Source organism: Vicia villosa, unplaced genomic scaffold, assembly GCF_029867415.1.
Source record: "Vicia villosa cultivar HV-30 ecotype Madison, WI unplaced genomic scaffold, Vvil1.0 ctg.000622F_1_1, whole genome shotgun sequence".
NCBI lineage: Eukaryota > Viridiplantae > Streptophyta > Magnoliopsida > Fabales > Fabaceae > Vicia > Vicia villosa.
The window spans coordinates 488,149-507,146 of NW_026705280.1; the positions used below are offsets into that span (position 1 = coordinate 488,149).

Consider the following 18,998-nt stretch of genomic DNA (forward strand, 5'->3'; position numbering starts at 1 on the left):
TCCAAATCTACCTCTATCACCATAGGGTCATCTAACTCTTCTTTTTCCTTTTCCGGTTCTAACACCTTTTTACTCCTTGTTGTAACAGCATTGATCTTCTCTAGATTTTTTTGATCTTTCACAGTTTCGTTCGGAAAGTTTCCTTGTGCCTGTAGAGTGAGATGTTGTGCTATTTGACCCATTTGAACTTCAAGATTTTTGATTGAAGCCGTGGTGTTCCTGAGGTTGGCTCTTGTCTCTTCTTGAAACTGAGAGTTTTGAGTTGCCACTTTTTCAAGAGCGATCTCCCAATCTTCTTTCTTTGGTACCTGTTGTTGAAATTGTTGAGGATGATGCTGGAATTGTTGTTGATATGGAAGTTGTTGTTGTGGAGGTCTGTGTTGTTTTGATTGCGCTGGAGTTTGAAATTGGGTTGATCCTTGCTTTTGAAAGTTACCTTGTTGGTCCTTCCATGCGAAATTAGGATGATTTTTCCAACCCGGATTATAAGTATTGGCGTATGGATTATTTTGCCTCAACATATGAATCTGTTCCAACTGTTCCTGCGTTGCCACACAATGCATAGCAAAATGTGGTCCACTACATATTTCACATACAACTGAGGCCGCTGGTTCAATTTGTGCTACCTTTTGTTCACTAAGATTCATCTTCTTCAGTCTTCTTTCTACTTCAGCTGCAATTTGATCTTCCATTTTAACTACCTGATCAGCAAGCTTCAAATCAATTTTTCCTTCCGGTTGGCTCATTGCACGGTCATATAACTCGATGTGCTCATTAGCAGCAATAGCTTCTATGATCTTCTTGATACCCGTGGCTGTTGAAAAATTAGTTGAGCCACCGGCAGCCGTATCAATAAGCTGTTTTGTCTTAATTCGGAGACCATTTACGAAAGTCTGCATTTGCTCGGTTGGGTCCATATTATGAGTAGGACATGCAACCAAACATCTCTTGAACCTTTTGTATGCATCCCCCAACGATTCCCCTTCTTTCTGCTTGAAGTTTACAATATCATATCTTTTTCGGATGAAAACTGATGCGGAGAAGTATTCGTTCAAGAAAGCGGTTTCCATCTGTTGCCATGTTGTGATGCTTCCAGGTGGAAGTGAGTAAAACCACTCTTCCGCATCTTCAGATAAGGTAAAAGGAAACATTACAAGTCTCTTAGCTTCTTCAGAATGACCTTCAATCTTTAATGACGTTGTCGTGGTGAGGAATCTTTGTAGATGCTTATTTGCATCTTCATTGATTCGTCCCGCAAACGGCTTGCTCTCCAACTGTCGGATTGTTGAAGGATGAAGTTGGAAGTGTGCAACATTGACCGGTTGGTTTACAATGGTCATTCTTCCAAGCGGTGCATTGGCCCTTCCATAATCACCCAAAAGTCTCTCTGGAGGAGGTGGATCAGCTGCCATAGTTTCAGGCTCAAAATCTGACTGCTCGGACTGAATAGATATTACTTCTTCGTCTTCTGATTCTGAAACTACAGGGGAGTCTTCTTTCGATGCCAGTCTTTTTCGCTTGACTTCTCGGAGTCGTGCCCTCAATAGTCTTTCTGGTTCTGCGTTAAAAAGAAGTTCAGCTGAGGCCTTACCTCGCATACAAGATTAGAAATCGATTAGTAGATAAGTTAAAAAAAATAAAATTAAAATAAGCAAATAAAAATTTCAGCAAAAAGAATTTTAATTGCAGAGCAATAAAATTTTAATTGACTAAAATAAAAATTATGTTTTGGCAATCCCCGGCAACGGCGCCAAAAACTTGATCGGAAAAATAGCAAGTGTACTATTTTCACCGATGTAGTAATAATGGGTTTTACCCCAAGTATTGATCACGAGGATTGCGTAGGAAACACAAGTTATTTAAGTCAATTAAACAAAAGAGCAAATAGGTGTTTTGTTATAATGCAATAAGTAAATTTAAATAAAAGAAATAATAAAAATAAACTGAAATTAAAGTTTGACTTTTTAGATGTAATTTGAGGTAATGCCAGGGTAGGTGTTTGATCTTCCTTATAATGACTCTGTAAAAAGATCTCTTCAACAAGTTCATAGACTGCAACTATTTGTTCTTAAGGGTGTTTCCCTAAGTCCTTAGTGGAAAGCCTTTTGGTTTGCAATCCTATTGCCTAAGTCCTTAGAAACAAAGGTTTGCAAACCAAAGATGTAAATAATCAAGAATGTTCAAATAACCTTTCGGTATCCCTAGTCCTAGGTGATAACTACTAGATCAAATTGTTTAAAAACCTTAACAACCGTAGTCCTACAAATTGTTAACCGTAGATCAATCTTTGTTTTTCCGACAAAGAAGGCATAAAAACATTAAACAATCAAATTGCATAAAACTAATACTTGATTAAAGAAATACGGAATTCAAAAGTCATTACAATTCAAATCAGGGACACCCCCCTGGCATTGGGGGGTTTAGCCTCTCATAATATTCAAGAAAGACAAAGTAAAGAATTTAGACATTAGAAAGATAATTGGGAACTTTGATCAACAATGGTGTCCACCGTTGAATCTCTCCGTCTCCGAAACCCTTGATGAAGCTATCTTCTCTCTTCTGTGAATTTCTATCGTATGATGCAAAAGTCTCCCAAAATAACTTAAAACATAAACCTAAATAGTCTCCATACAAGCCTTTAGTAGTACAAAGTCAAAAGTGCCCCTGGAATAAGTTGGAATGTCCCAAGATCCAAAAATTGATCACTAATGCGCCTACCAACACGGGCCGTGCGCAGGCACACGGGCGGCCGTGTTGGTCCCCTGGTTGCTTCTATGGCCAGCTGCTGAACACCAACACGGGCCGTGCTCAGGAACACGGGCGGCCGTGTTGGTCCCCTGGTTTTTCTATGGCATTGGTTCTGTGCTCCAACACGGGCCGTGTGCTGAAGCACGGCCGGCCGTGTTTGCCCCCAGACTTGTAATTTTTCATCTCTTTCTTGCTCTTCCTTCTTTCTTGATGCTTGGACACTCAAGATGCTTTGTTCAAACCTGCAACTTGTACACAACTAACCAAACGGCATAAAAAGCATCTAAATAACTTAAATTAAAACATAATGCAAAGTAAACATAAAAACAATCAAACATGAAATACTTAAACAAAAACAATAAAACATTGATCAAAGTGTTACGGAATCAACAAATTTAGACCGAATCCATGATAGAAATTAGGTAGAAATGGTGACCGATCAGTTAGTGAGTTTATTTTGCTAAAAGCATTGTTTAATTTGAGGATCAATCTGTGTAAAAAAAACTGTGTGTTGGCATAAGGTCCATGGGCATATCATATAAAAAATCTCAAGACATATCTTAGTGTAACTCTCAAGAGGGAACTCTTAGGGAGAGAAATAGGCCAATTGGTAGGTCGAACATGTCTAAATCTCTGGTGTAATTTCTCTAACTTTATCTCTTTACTTTCTGTCATTATTTTTTTCTTCTCTCTAATTCCTTCTTCTCCTTCTTCTCTGCATTATCTATGTTGGACTAATATATAAAATTGAGTTGCAATCGATATCATTATTTTGATGTTTTGTCAATTATTTGTTTTATGTGTGTTTGTAATTTGATTTATCGCACTTGTATTATTTGTTTGTAATTTTGATGTAACATTATGTCTCATTTGGTAGAAATGTACCATAAGATACGTCTCCATTTAATTCATTAGATTTTGCATCATATAAATGTGTTTTAGCTTCTTCTTTTTTTACAATTTTACCTAAGTCAAAATATTGAATATCACTTGAATCTCAAGTTAGAAGACTTAAATCAAGGTTTTTGGAAGTCTCGATTTGAATCAAACATGTTGAGATTCGAATCACAGAGCTTCCTGACTCGAATTATAAGATTGGTGATTCAAATCAAATTCATCCAAATTGCTTTAAAATCAAGTGTCATTTGAATCACGTATCCAGACTTGATTCAAATCACTAGTAACAAGCTTTTTCACTTCAATACATTAGATTCACTTCATTCTTTCTTTGATTCAAATCATAATAACTCATGATTTAAACCATATAGTTTTCTCTAATAAAAGATTGATGAGTTTCTAATTAATATGATGTCACAATCATGAGTGGTGATTAAATTGAGATAAACCTCTTTATAAGCCATTAAATATTTATGTTATGAAAACCCAAAAAATTCATTTGAACCCAATCTTTCTTTGTCAAAAAACTTGAGAGAAATCATGAAAAGATTTCATCATTCACCAACAAACTATCTTCAAACTCAACCTTGTAAAAAAAAACTCTTAGAAGGTTGAGAGTGTGAGAATTATGTAGTTATGTTTTATGAGATCCTTTAGATATTATTTATCATCTTAAATCTTATACCAAGAAAACATTGTTATGGTCTCAACTCTAAAGATTGAGTTTGAGAGGTAAATTGAGGTACATTAGGCAATCTATTTTTTTGTGAAGCTTTGTTGTTTGTATCAGGATATATAATCGTTTTTTGATCACATTGTTGATTGGGACTTATCAAGCAAAAGAAGAATTTTCTTCATACTCCAAGAAAGACTTTGGTGAATCCGAGTAAAGGTTGTCGCAGAACAAAGTTAGGAGTTTTTCTCATTTGGTGATAGAACAATCACTCAAATAAGTCTTCGTCAGATCTGAGTAAAAGATGATGCCTAATTGAAGATTGGAGCAGGTCTTTTGATCTATCAAGTTTGGTGGATCAAGATAATTGAAGATCCTGAATGTTAGTAGTTGAGTAATCTACATCAACTGAGGGAATTATTATTTTAGACTCGTGTTGGCTAAATCATTGGGTTGTTAGTGTTCGGCTTGATAGTAATTCATTGTACTAAATTATTTGTATCTTTAAATTTTATCATAGTGGAAGACACTACCGTTTTCGATGGCGAAAATCATCAAAGAGTGAAATAGGCATAGCGAGAACGAATTTCTAAACAACTATATATCATGTGTACGTTCTTTTATCCCAACCTCTTTAATTCTTTGCATCACATCATGTATGTTAAGTATAATTCATCATTAATATGTCAACTAGAATTAGATATTTCTTAGAGTGTTTTATCATATAAGTTATGTATGTGATGCATTTAATTTGATGAATATTGTCTCTTGAATTAATTTTGTATTGATCTTAAGTGTCTGATGAATTGCTTGTTAAAGCAACTTCAAGTGTACTTGAGTTAATGATCTTGTTTGAATTTTTGTCTATATGATATTAAATCCATTTGCCCTGTTTTGCTTACGCTCGTTATCTTTTGCTTATTCGTTTTAACTCTGATTTTGTGGGAAAAAAATCATTTTTGAATTTAGTTGTTTCAAGAGGAATGGTCTATTCAACCCCCTCTCTTTTAGACCTTATTGTATCTATATTCTCACCCAATAATATAAACTGATTTTTCAATAAAAGATTTTTAAAATATTTCAATTTATTAGTATCACAGTCCAACACCCCCCCCCCCCCCTTGTGTTTGGAATCACATGGTCAACATTATACATTGATGTTCCAACATCTTTGAGAATAAGTCATCGTTCAAGACATAATTATTCTTGTCTGTGCCCCCAAGAAGATATCCTCGAACTGAGGTGGAAGTGGAGTTATTAGCGAGCGGCTCAGTAGCTAGCTTATAAGTGGGTGTACCAAAGATTGACAGGATTTTCACATAACCAAGTATATGACCTTGGAGGGAAAATCCAACTTGTTGTAGTAGAGGAAGGGTTGAGATTCTCACTCGATCAAGCGTCGGAACTTGGAGGAGGAGTCATCTTATTGAAGCTGAGGATCGGGATTGTCAGTTAAACAAACGTGGGAGCTTGGGGAATGCATATAACCCTCCGAATAAATAGGTCGAAAGTCTGATAATCTCTAAGAATTTTCAATTTTTGAAATCATAACAATGAATGTGCAATTCGATCTATTAACCAACTTACTATTTGCGTGAAACTCTCATAAAAAAATTGAAATATGCTTTAACATCATTCTAGAACTCTTTCAAAATGTCAAAATTAACAACATGTGAACCAAGACTTTTAAGGTTATCGCAATCCCATATTACCTACCTCACTTCCTCTTCTCCAAATAAACCCTCCAAATATTTCACAATTTAATCAGTAAGAGAATTAAAACAACCCCTCTAATATCACCTCTTCTTTGACTTGCACATTAATATCGACAATCCTTAGAATGGTGCTACCACCATTCCATGAAATACCCAACTTAATCGGTAAGTGAATTAAAACAATCTCTTTAATACCACCTCCTCTTTGACTTGCACATTGATATCGTCAATACTTAGAATTGTGCTACCATCATCCTATGATAAACTTGAATTAACATCCATTTTCTACAAGAGAGTGAAACTGCTCCTTTCAACTTCAAATCCACGTCATTACTTTTACGAGGTATTGTCCATTTTGAGTGTAAAAATTCGTCATGACCCATCCCTTTTCTACATGAGAGTTAAACTGCTTCAGTCGACTTCAAGTCCACGTGATTGCTTCTACGAAATATTGTCTATTTTGAGTGTAAAAATTCGTCACGACTTTATCTTTTATAAAAGATATCTCGTTTGATTAAATAGTGTTGATACTGTATATAAATTACATTTAATCTACAATCGAGTATTTGCTTAATCTTACTCAATCTCCTCTCCCTTCAAATTCAATGCTAACCATTTCTTTTTTCCCTCTTTTGATTTGTTTTTAACTTTGTATTTACACTATTGTACTTCATAAAATTAATTTGTCAAGATTAACACTATTTTTTTATTTACAATATTTTTTTAATTACATGTGAAATGAATGTGTCCCCATTCCGGTGGGTAATCAATCTCAAACGATGACTTTAAATCAAAGTAATCTCAAACTACGACTTTCCAACACCTTCGGAAAAACAATCTTATAATAAAGTAAAACAATAAAGTCATTTTTGTAATAAAAAAAAACAATAAAGTCAACACATACTAATAATAATTAAAAATATAATAATAATAATTATAATAAAAATTATAATAATAATAATAATAATAATAATAATAATAATAATAAAATACTAATATTATTTTTCATTTTCACCTATATCATAAAATTCAACATCATTCAACAACAATTCCAATTCTCTGGCAAAGCTTCTGAAATCTGGTACCTCTTTCTCTAGATTGTTTATAACCATGCCATCTTTTTCTGTTGATTATGTTCTATTCTGTCTCAAAGCTTGTTTTTATTTGCAAAATTGATCTTCTTTTTCATTGAATTTTGTATAAATTGTTGTTGAGTTGTTTATAAATTGTTCATTTTCTAGCATGTTTTAGATAAATTAGTAATTTGAGGTTTCATATTTATGAAATTTAGGGTAATAGTTCAAATAGCAAATTAGAAATGTTTAGAGCAATGTTTTGTAGCACTGGTACCTCTGGAAAAAAAAAAAGCATAGGCGTGTCTGTGTTTGTGTAGGACACCGATATTTATGTTCATTTTTTAAAATTATTACTAGTATTGTGTCAATGTCGTGTCTGGTGTCTGCATCTGTATCCGTGTTTTATAGGTAATAGATTTTCTTCCTTCTTGTAATAACAATCTTGTTATTTATTTGTGTTTTAGAGACATTGCAGATATACAGCAGGATCATGACTGAAACTAACAGTTCTAACTCCGAAAAGAAACTCGTCCGAATCGACATTAGTTCTGATACTGTATGTCCGTTTTGCTTTGTTGGCAAAAAGAATCTTGACAAAGCCATAGCTTCCTCTAAGGATAAATACAACTTTGAGGTCTGATTTTCTCCCTTTCGAATTTCGATATGTGTTTTAAGGACTAAATATATCGATGTTGTAAAATCGGGGCTATAGCATTATGGCGTTAGTTCAGAATTTGAACGATTTGTCATTATAGTGAATTTGAAGAAACTGCTATTTTCCACGATTGATAACTCTGGTCATTTCCTGTGCTAACTTGCTGTTTAACTGAACTCTGCAGATTAAATGGCATCCGTATCAACTCAACCCCGATGCCCCTAAAGAAGGCGTTGATAAGAGGGAGTTTTACAGAAGCAAGTTTGGATCGCGATCTGTTCAGATGGAAGCTCGAATGTTGGAGGTTTTAATCACATTTGTTATTGTAAATTGTAATCATGTTTGTATTTCATCTCATCTTTGAGTTTGAGCAAGTAAATATTTTCATTTGACAGGTCTTCAAAGGAGTCGGGCTTGTTTATAGTTTGGATGGACTCACGTAAGATTAAGAGTGGTTTTACGATTCACCAATGGATAGTGTTTTGTAAGAGTGGAGTGTTGTCTAAGTCGGAAACGGATCCTCTCCTGTGAAAATTTTCTACGGTGGAAACTCAGCCACTGGCGAGGATTTCCACTGGAGGGAAAATTTCACGGGAGAGAAACACATCCCGACTTATTAAGGTTCAACTTACATTGTTTGAATTATCACGCAGGGGAAACACTATGGACAGCCACAGGCTTATATATTTTTCTGGAGAGCAGGGTCTTGATAAGCAACATGATCTAGTTGAAGAACTGTGCCTTGGTTATTTTACTCAGGGAAAATACATTGGTGACCGGTGAGTACTTTTGTTTTCTTACCTTTTTTGATGCTGAGATGTCGCGGGTTTGAATCTACACCCCTACAGTTGAATGTCTCTGCACAGCTACCAACTGAGTTGGCTTAACGGAACAAAAAGTGGGTGGTAATTTGTGGAAGGATTTAGCTGACAATTTTTTATTGCGGGAGTTTTCTTCTTGAAGCTGCTGCCAAGGTTGGTATAGAAGGAGCAGAAGAGTTTCTTAATAACCCTAACAATGGGCTGAAAGAGGTAAGGTTTTTTCAATATAGTCTCTAGTTGCTAGGTATCCACACACATTTTTATAAGTTGTGGAATCGGATCTGGATTCTCTGTAGTCAAAAGATATCGGTAGGTTGTTGAATGAAGATCAGACGATACATAATCTAACTTCACCAAAACTAGCTTCAAAAATACATCTCGAAATAAGAATACATAACGGCCGGCATCTGTGACTACGTGACTACAGAGAATTCGAGTGCCTTACCACAATGGATATCATAAGCAATTATCATGTTGAGTTTCAGTTATTGAATATATTGCATCTCTGCTGATCTTGCTTTCCATGAATCTACCTAGGTGGAGGATGAGATTAAAACATACTCAAGAAACATTTCAGGGGTTCCACATTATGTGGTAGGTGTACAAAATATAAATACTTTTCTTTTAGTTACTTCCTGAATCATGATCAGCACCGAGCCGATTGAATGCTTGTTTAGAGCCACAGCGAGTTTAACAAAATCATGATGTCAATTGACACCATAATTTCGTTGAGGCTCTAAAGTATAGATTTTACAGAAATCACGGTGACAGGTCATGATTCTGTCAAACTCGTCGCTAATTCAAACTCACGCTAACTCATTTATTCATTTGACAGATTAATGGGACTCAGAAGATAAGCGGCGCACAGCCCCCGGAGGCATTCTTGAGAGCTTTCCAACTTGCTACAAGTTGACTTTCAGCTCTACAAAGTTTTTCATTCATTCATTCTGTTGAAATGATACTTTGGAAATAAGAAGTTAGTGACATTGTTGTATTGTATCACAATATTAAGATGTAACACAATTTTAAAGTCTTACACATTGCTTATACCCAATAACAAATTGAATGACACTGGTGTTTAATTTAGAATGTAGAAAAGTTTGAACAAATTGCTATTATTCTACATGTTATTTGTATGAAATGTTGTTAAATCGCAGTTAAAACCGCATTTTAGTTTTGTTGAGTAACAAAATTTGAAAAAACCACAATTTGTAACATGGTTTTACATTGCGGCAGCGGTTGCAGTTGTGAGGAATGCGATGCACATTGCTGGATGAATTTTGATTGAGAGAAGTTTGAAATATGCCGATAAAAAAACGCTTAATGTTAAGATTTTTCATGAATTGATAACTGTCTAATCAAAATGGTTGCGATTATAGGAATGTGTACATTAAATTGTTAAATGAAATTTAAATCTATCTTTTATAGATTGTCCAATCAAGATTGGATGACCACGAACATCTAGACTGCGTGATTGCGATAAAAAACTGTCTGCAAGGAATCCATTTTCAGAGAACAATGTATTGGAGCTTCTGATTCTATTCATTATATTATCAATGTGATAAGAACCAAATGAATCAAATTGAGTCCTATTTATCCTCATTTTTTGTAATCAAAGTAAAATGGAACATTATTTGAATTTTACAAGTAAATGATTGAATGTAAATACAGATGCACCCCAAAATTTGGGTGTGCGTCATGTTTGCCTATTTATTGACTTCCCTCAAAATACAACAGTCTTCTTGCCTTCATAAGGTAATACTCTAAGTTCACAATAAGATCTTATAGCCTTCGAAAGACATTGTTTCTCAAGGTTTTCTGATTTCTGCACAAAGCTCTGCAAGTTATCTCTGTGTGAAACTCTCTCAACCTGTAAATCAGATTCAACCATGTTAGACTCACATAAATACAAATCATAACCGAGACGGATCATTACAGTTAAAAGATCAACATTCGCATCTTATTACAAAGGAACAAGAACCATGTAAGGAAAAAAAATTATGCTAACCATTTGTTCAATTATAGGTCCCGCGTCAAGTTCTTCGGTCACAAAGTGACTTGTTGCGCCGATTAATTTCACACCAGCCTCAAAGGCCTGCCAAAACGGTATATCATATTAAACACGAAGATGAATGACCATGGCAACAGCTTAACAAGTCAACGTGTGGCAAGATCAACCTGTTTAGATGGATGACCACCCTTGAATGACGGCAACAAACCATGGTGAATGTTAATTACGTCGTTACCGTAGCTCCTAAGAAAGTTTCCTGATAGTATCTTTACATATAAATCAATGCTGTTAAGTATCAATAGTTCAATACAGCAACTAAAACGAAACAGAATTGTAAAGAGTTATTTACTTATTTACCTGCATATATCTTGCAAGTACTAAAAAATCAGTATTCTGAACAAGCTCTAATATCTCGTTTTCTCTTTTATTTTCTTTGGTCATGTTCAAATAATGATATGGAATACCGTGCCTTTCAAGAAAACGAATCACGTGCGTGTTTGAATCTCTATGATGGTTACTGATCAATACATCACATAAAACAATTAAAATGTGAGCAAAAATGCATATAAAACAGATATAATATAAATCCATTTATTGGTGACATTTCTGAAATTTCACCTAATTACACAAGTGATATCAACCGGAAGTTTTCCGTCCTGCCATCCATGTAATAAATCAACCAAGCAATGGTCCTGCCACAACAGAAAGAAGGCTTAATAAAACCATATGGTTACATGCTATAATCAATCTCAGTCATTGATTCGAGATCAGATGGCTTAGACTATATATTCATTAAATCAATATTAAACGATCTTGACCAACGATTTAGATTGGAAGGCCGAGATTAGTAACTACATAACACAATTACTGCAGGGAATTTGTGTCCATCTATGTATATTTTTTGTAACGTGACGAGTATACACACCTGCTTTGATGCAAGAACGGCTATTTTATATTTAGCATCTAGAGCCGGTACTCTCACGACAGATCTCGTTGCATTGAATGCCTGTGAAAGCTTTAGGAAATCTTCCTCCATCTGCATCCGTGGCCATTTAAGAGGATCAAAAACAAAATCACTGCAATGATAAACACAAGTCAATGCAGCTGTAGTCATTGTTTTGCTTCTGTACACTCATTCAAATCGCTAACTAGTTTTCCTTCCCCTTGCATTCATGTATGTATAGATTTAACTGAGCATTAGATTATGAAGCTCAGATAATGCAATCAAACTGAGATAAACTTGGCATTAGAGCATGTTAAAGCATACAGAAACAGTAACAAGACTAGTTTAGATTAACTTCCAAGATACACTTATTGAAGTAAGGATATTAAAAATAGCAATAATCATCATATTTTCAAACAACAACTTATTGTAAAAGTTGAAATTAGTTTCTATATCTTTTAACATAGGAGCTTAAAAGAACATCTGAAGAATTGTAAGTTTATTTTAATTGAGAAGCTGGTATAACCTAGAAATTAGAAGCTAATCCAAATTATCCCCAGTACCTGCTAAGAACAATCCCCAAGGACTAATTTCAAATACCTGCTAAGGACAATCGCTATTCGCTAAGGACTAATTTGAAATCAGATCAAAAGTACTTAAAAATAAAAAGTTTATTTAAGCAGTTACAATACACAAGTTCTTACATATAAAAGCTTTTATCTATAAGTGTTTATGTATAAGCTATTTCTACAACCACGACCAATCAAGCCTTATCCTTCTAGGTGGAGTCGCCTACATGGATCAAACCAAGCCATAATGTTCAATCAAAAACATGCATCTATCTAACTCATTAACCTCAAGATCTTTCTTAATAATTTCTCTTACAGTTTTTCTAGATTTTCCTCTACCTCTAGCGGTTTGACTACTCTTCATCTAATCTAGTTACCTAACTACAGAATCCCCAAGTCTTCTTTCTACATGTCCAAACCACCTAAACCTAGTTTCCACCATCTTTTCTAGTATAGGTTGTTACCCAAACACTCTCTACTATTGTCATTTCTAATATTATCTCATCTAGTCTTACCACACACCACACATCCAAAGCAACGTCTTCATCTCTATACTTAGTTTATTTCCGTGTTGGTTCTTTACATCCCAATATTTTGTTCTGTACAACATTGATTTTCCTGATATCCCATAAATTATCGTAAATTGGTTTCATAAGTTATCCCAGAGAGTATATAGAAATAAGTTGAAAACAGTTTTTAAATATTTCATGCGTTGTTTCCACAAACCCTTTCAAATTTGTGTCACTAGATAAACTGAAATATGCCAATTCAAATGGATTCTAAAACATTTCCAAAAAAACACAACAAGACAGCATTGATTGCGCTTGCATAGCATGATATAGAAACAACAAGAGAATGAATAAAAGAGAGAGTACCTTCTAGAGTAAAAGACATGTTTATTCTGAGGAACAAAAACATCAGCAGCTAAAATATTTCCCCCTTTAGAAGCAATACAATCAGATAACTTTGCAACAATTCCAACAGTATCCTATCAAACCATCACAAAATCACCACACAAATTCAATCTCCATTTCCAAATAATTGAAGAAACCCATTTTCAAATTGCCTAATGGGGTATCAAAAAATCATTCCTTTACGAATTTGCAATAGTAAAAAGCGTGGAATGTGATTGAATTACTTACAGGGCAATGAAAAACATGGATTCCATGGCAGAGTGAAGGTGATGGTAATGGTGGATCTAGGGATTGGAATGAGATGTTCCTGATCTTGGTGTTGTTGGTTAATCCCAAAACTTGGGATACTCTTCTTACCACCATGCCCATTTTTTCTTTATCTCTCAGAACCACAAGAAGATACACTACATGATTGAAGAGGATCAAGTATTAGAAGTTTAGGATAAATATATATAATGTTTTAAATATATTTTCTCCAAAACTTTTGAAGTTAAACTAGTGTGATACCCGTGCGTTCCCACGGGTACCTGCCGTTTTCGCGTATTTGAATTGTGGAAAATAAAAAGTATTAGTAAAAGATTAAATTTGGATTAAAATGAAAAAAGTTATAAAAATATTAATATTAAAAGAATTGAATATTGAAAATAAAAACTAATTAAGAAAATAAAGTTTATATGCTATTTTATTTGTATGCAATAAAAATTGGAAAGATCAATTATTTGGCTTAAATTATTATTGTTTTACCAAGAGTAGAACAAAATGTGATCTCTATTAACAATAGACAACACAATGTTGATTGTCCAATGCAATAAACTTAGTCAAATTTACTTTCAACATACTAACATTGCTTCCCGTTAATATTAAATATTCTAATTAATAATTACATGATCCCGTTAATATTCAATAGTTTGATCAATAACTTAATGTTTTCGTTAATATACAATATTTTGATCAGTAACTTAATGTTTTCGTTAATATTCAATATTTTGATAAGTAACTTCATGTTTTCGTTAACATTCAATATTTTGATGTGTAACTTTATGTTCCCGCTATTATTCAGTATTTTGATATGTAATTTCATGTTCCCGTTAATATTAATATTTTGATCAGTAACTTCATGTTCCTGTTAATATTCAATATTTTTATCAGTAACTTCATGTTCCCGTTAATATTCAATATTTTGATTAGTAACTTCATGTTTCCGCTAATATTAATATTTTGACCAGTAACTTCATATTCCTGTTAATATTCAATATTTTTATCAGTAACTTCAGGTTCTCGTTATTAGTAAATGTTTCCGTTATTATTCAATATTTTAACCAGTAACTTTATATTCCCGTTAATATTCAATATTTTGATCATTAATTTAACATTTCCATGAATATTTAATATTTTGATCACTAACTTCATGTTCCCGTTAATATTAATTAATTAAAATTAATTTACAAATTAAAAATATTATTCCATATAAAAAAAATTTGAATCAATCGTATAATTATTCCTATGGGTTAAGTATGTTTTTGGTCCCTATAAATATCTCAAATTTCATTTTTTATCTCTATTAAAAAAATGACATATTTTGGTCGCCATAAAATTATTATGCACGTAGTTTTAGTCCATACTGTTAAACCAATGTGTTTTTTTGAATGATTATTTTACAGATATGTTTAGAACGTTATAAAAAGTTTCTAGAAAAAAAAGAAACTCAAAATTTGATTTCTAGTCGAAATTTCTATTACTTTTATGATTATCTTTTAAAAGTTTTAAAAATTTATATTTAATTCTTTTCATTATAAAAAATTCTATAATTTGAAAAAGAAATATTTTATAATATTCTAAATACATATGTAAAAAATTTATTCAACAATTTAAAATTTTAAAGGTAATTAAACAATTTTTAAAATTTTAAAAAATAGCAGAGACTAAAACTGTATGCATAAAAATTTTCTAGGGACTAAAATATGTCTATTTTTTAATAGGGACTAAAAATGAAATTTGAAATATTTATAGAGACCAAAAACATACTTAACCCTTATTCCTATATATAAATAATTTTGTTTTGAAATTATGTATACAAATATTTAAATTAATAGTAAACTCAATCTTGTTATTATTTAATATTTAATTAAATGTGTTAATATCAATACACATATGCATATCATATAAGTATCCGTGTGTATCCGTACTATTATTTCGTATTTAAATGGAATTGCCCCGTTAAAATTTTAATTTTAATGTTCAATTATTTTATATTATATATATAAATAAATATATATTAATCATTGATAAATAAGAAAGAAATAAGAGTGTTTAAACAAATATGATATATCAATTTCAATACTATTATTAATACTGAATTTAGAGTAATTAATTTTACCTACACCTTCTCTATAACTTAAATAAGATATCAAGAAGAAATGAATGATTAATATTAAATACAGGTGTATATTAAATTATTGGTGGATGAAGAAAGTATCAACATTCAATTTTTCTCACTTTGCCGGTTATTTACAACATTAGATGAACATAATCCAAAATAACTTTGTACATGTGAGAGAACTTTCGTTTTGTGAACTTGTAAAGTGCTGATGTATGGTGGCACGGCTGAAGGCTTGTCATAGTAGTAACTAACGGAGAGCTAAACCTTTTGGCGATGCAAGCTTGTTTTCTATGAATCTGAAGCAATTGGAGGTTTGGAGATAACAACCATTTTTAACAAAGACGTAGCTATGTGTTTTGCTGCTGTATCAGTTTATGTGTAGGGCTCTTGGGAAATCTTTGTATTAAACACATGTGAAACTATGGAGGTTCAAATCAACTCCAACCCAAAAGTACTAATTTTGGTTTGATCCAAGTAACTTAGATAATAAATTATTTGAGAATTTAGAATAATTTCTTGATAGAAAAACAAACTTATCCTGGTGGTTTATGACAGGCCAACTATTACCTGTTAAAGTGGATTTAGGATAAAAGCAAAGCTAAAAATGTAACAATTGACACCCATGTCCACCAGTGCGTAGCATCCGCCGCACCTCTTCAAGACGGTTACATATGCATCCTTAACATCAATAGACTAAGCAAACCTTCAGGAAATACATCAGCGGTGGTAGCACGTCACAATTAGCTATGCGTCACTTCACACATTCAGCTAAGTATAGTGCACTACCTTAAACAATCTAAAGGCAATCTAGAATTTGCATCAGTACAAGCTCATTTTTGTACAAGTCACACTCAAGGTAATATAGACATCATCATGCAGGATGGACATAAAGGTCATCAATTAAAATCCACAAGTTTAATTCTAAAAAAGGGTCTAAACAATATAGCTACATATAGCCTTGCTCACACTTATCATCGTCATGTTCAATCCAAGAAAAACCACTTCAGAACCTACATTCAGGTCATACAGTTTAGAACAACACATTATGCAGAAATCATACAAGTTCATTCCATGACTTAGACATCAAAACCGTACCATACATACATACACACTACCATATTCAAAAATATCTGATACTGTAAAAAAAAAAGAATACATACAGCAGCTCTACCAAAGTTCATACAAATACATAGCCACACATACATGTCTACACTTACCAAATGGCCAGCCCATGACATATTCGAATCGGCACAAACTGAAAGTCCTTCGAATCCACACGTTCATATGCATTTCTATTGCAGCCCCTACAACATACATATGCGCACTATACGTTTCAAGACTGAATCAGCCCAAAAGCAGATAACAACATACAACCATTCAATTAGAGTTCAGCACGCATATGATCCCATTGTGGAGGAATTCAGTACAAAAAGAAAAGCCAGTCAATTAAATTTTCCACACAGAATTTCCTGACCAATTCTAACTCCTATTTCCTTTTACGGTTATTTCATCAAACACTCATGATGAAATTCTGAAATATGGACATAAAGTCGAAACGTCACAGCAGCATTTTACTGATTTTGAACATATGGACATGTTCAAATTGACCATATTGCAGACAGCACTTGAGTTTCGACATACTAAATGCCAGGCATAAATGTAAGGTAGTTGCCACAAGAATTTAACTCGAAAAATAGTCAAAGTGGACGATCAAAATACCTTCGCAGTGAGAACTGCAGTGCCATTTTCCGTAGTTGAAATCCTAACCTGGTCTGAAATTACCTTGAGCATTCTCTGAGAATGAAGATGTCGAGCATGCAATAATGGTGCAATGTTTCTGGAGTTTTGGACGACAAGGGACCTTAGGGAGACGACAAAGCCATCAACCATCCCTGAAATTGTCATTCCCAGGATCTTCCTATAATAGTCTCTAAATTTCACATCTCGGACGATCCTCTGTTGAGATTGGTGAAATTGAAATAAAGATAACTTGTCTTAAACACAAATTCAAAAGGGCCAACATGCTTGAAAAAATGTCTGAAATTCCTGAACAGCTCCCATATATTTGGGAAATACACTATTTGTTTGTTATGTATAACAAAATGATATATAAACAGAAGCAAAAGAAAAAGCAACAATCTTGCATAATTGGATCAATTGCAAACATAACAGCTTTTCCATATATGACATCAGTTGCTGCATCCGATTCCACCAAACCATGTAGAACCTCAAGTCTTTTGCTACTGAAAGGCACCACGAAATGACTATGTTAAAAATACGTCCTAAATTGACCAATCATCCTAAATACAAGATGCCAAAAAAACAGGACTATATTGATATTGAACTTGTTGATATTGTTAAATAGCCGCTATAGGGTCGCAGAAGGAGAGAGTTTAAAAGCAAAATACATGTGACTTTTCTACTCCATGAGTATGACATGTGAGTAAATACCCATTAGCTTGTGCCAACTTTCATTCAAACTAAATCGAAAATAAGATACAAATGTTATAACCAAAAGGAAAATAAGACACACGTCATAACCTATGAAATCAATTTGATTAGAAGTTTAAAACAGTGTATACAGAATCAGAGGCACCAAAGCAACCGAAGGTTGTCAAAATAAAAATGGATATAGTTTTGCGAACTCATCTGCATGAAGAGGTCAACAATGAAGAAAGTTAACAATAGAAAATATTGATTTTTATACCGAGTTTCGAATTAAGCAAGACAACATAATTTTATATGAATACTTAGGATAACTAATACCAAATCAAAATCGGAAAACAAATTGCAAGAATAAAATTATTCAAAAGTACAACTACCCTGTAAAAAATCTGCACATATAAACAATACCAGACATTACCAACAACAATTTTTTCAATTAACAGCAAAAATCAACAACAACTTTTTCATTAGTACCTTAACAACTGGGGTAGTTACCCAACGCCGCATGAAGCGATTCAACAGAGGAAGTTAGGAAGATAAGAGGTTTTGCCTTCAAGATCTAAAACCATATACTAAACAACATGTTTAAGATGAGTTTGATTTCTTTTTCGGCTTCGGCTAGAGCTTCGCTGCCGATATTGTTGACATCAAATTTGGATTTATTGTTGGAAGATCCTTGCAAGTATCATTATGATTTGTAAATGGATGTCGCAAATAATAGCTTGTTTGTATTTGGTTCAAAGACAGATCAGAGGAAGACCGAAGAAGACGAAGAGTGAGAAGAAGAAAAAGAGGAAGACTGCAAAGAAGAAGGAAGAATAAGAAAAAGAGGATCAGTGAGAGAGAGAGAGGAAGAAAAGATGACTCTGAAATTGGAGACAGATATTGCGTTCTGATTGGCAGATTCAAAAGTTCAGACATTTGTTGTTGTGTTGTGATAGGTCATATTTGAATTTCAAATTTTGTGGACCAAAATTACTTCGTAAATCAATTGATCCCAACCAAATACCTATTGGTTTGGAATAAATCAGAAAAAGACATTTTTTGCCCTTAAAATGTTAATTTAGACTAAGATAATCAAAGGGTATTATGGTGAATTTCAGAACAGTGAATTTTCTTATATTATAGATTAAGTATTTTAATAATTTTCA

At 33.3% G+C, this 18,998-nt stretch overlaps 2 protein-coding genes and 1 long non-coding RNA gene across 3 annotated transcripts; 1 reads left to right on the forward strand and 2 right to left on the reverse strand.

Annotated features, from left to right (window-relative positions):
- Nucleotides 1-7,047: 7,047 nt before the first annotated feature.
- On the forward strand, nt 7,048-9,830 carry LOC131629913 (uncharacterized). Its single transcript, XM_058900715.1, has 8 exons — nt 7,048-7,114; nt 7,574-7,743; nt 7,949-8,068; nt 8,160-8,203; nt 8,418-8,542; nt 8,710-8,795; nt 9,123-9,179; nt 9,421-9,830. The coding sequence occupies exons 2-8, from the start codon at nt 7,600-7,602 to the stop codon at nt 9,496-9,498; spliced, it is 654 nt and encodes a 217-aa protein (XP_058756698.1). The 5' UTR covers nt 7,048-7,114; nt 7,574-7,599; the 3' UTR covers nt 9,499-9,830.
- Nucleotides 9,831-10,158: 328 nt separating this feature from the next.
- LOC131629912 (formyltetrahydrofolate deformylase 1, mitochondrial-like) lies at nt 10,159-13,461 on the reverse strand. The gene is made up of 8 exons (XM_058900714.1): nt 13,251-13,461; nt 12,984-13,096; nt 11,522-11,672; nt 11,215-11,288; nt 10,954-11,113; nt 10,764-10,862; nt 10,594-10,680; nt 10,159-10,455 (listed from the first exon to the last, which is right to left on the reverse strand). The coding sequence occupies exons 1-8, from the start codon at nt 13,389-13,391 to the stop codon at nt 10,309-10,311; spliced, it is 972 nt and encodes a 323-aa protein (XP_058756697.1). The 5' UTR covers nt 13,392-13,461; the 3' UTR covers nt 10,159-10,308.
- Nucleotides 13,462-15,947: 2,486 nt separating this feature from the next.
- Nucleotides 15,948-18,774, reverse strand: LOC131629914 (uncharacterized). The gene is made up of 2 exons (XR_009292142.1): nt 18,322-18,774; nt 15,948-17,645 (listed from the first exon to the last, which is right to left on the reverse strand). It is a non-coding gene; the product is annotated as an uncharacterized LOC131629914 (long non-coding RNA).
- Between the last annotated feature and the right edge of the window lie 224 nt (nt 18,775-18,998).

Bases quoted from the DNA above. Each gene is read 5' to 3' on its own strand.
- LOC131629912 (XM_058900714.1), bottom strand. From the start codon at position 13,391: ATGGGCATGGTGGTAAGAAGAGTATCCCAAGTTTTGGGATTAACCAAC. The intron at 11,289-11,521 runs GTGTGTATACTC...CTGTTGTGGCAG, and splicing joins CCGTTCTTGCATCAAAGCAG to GACCATTGCTTGGTTGATTT. The intron at 10,863-10,953 runs GTAAATAAGTAA...TTATATGTAAAG, and splicing joins TACTTGCAAGATATATGCAG to ATACTATCAGGAAACTTTCT.
- LOC131629913 (XM_058900715.1), top strand. From the start codon at position 7,600: ATGACTGAAACTAACAGTTCTAACTCCGAAAAGAAACTCGTCCGAATC. The intron at 8,796-9,122 runs GTAAGGTTTTTT...GAATCTACCTAG, and splicing joins CTAACAATGGGCTGAAAGAG to GTGGAGGATGAGATTAAAAC. The intron at 9,180-9,420 runs GTAGGTGTACAA...TTCATTTGACAG, and splicing joins CAGGGGTTCCACATTATGTG to ATTAATGGGACTCAGAAGAT.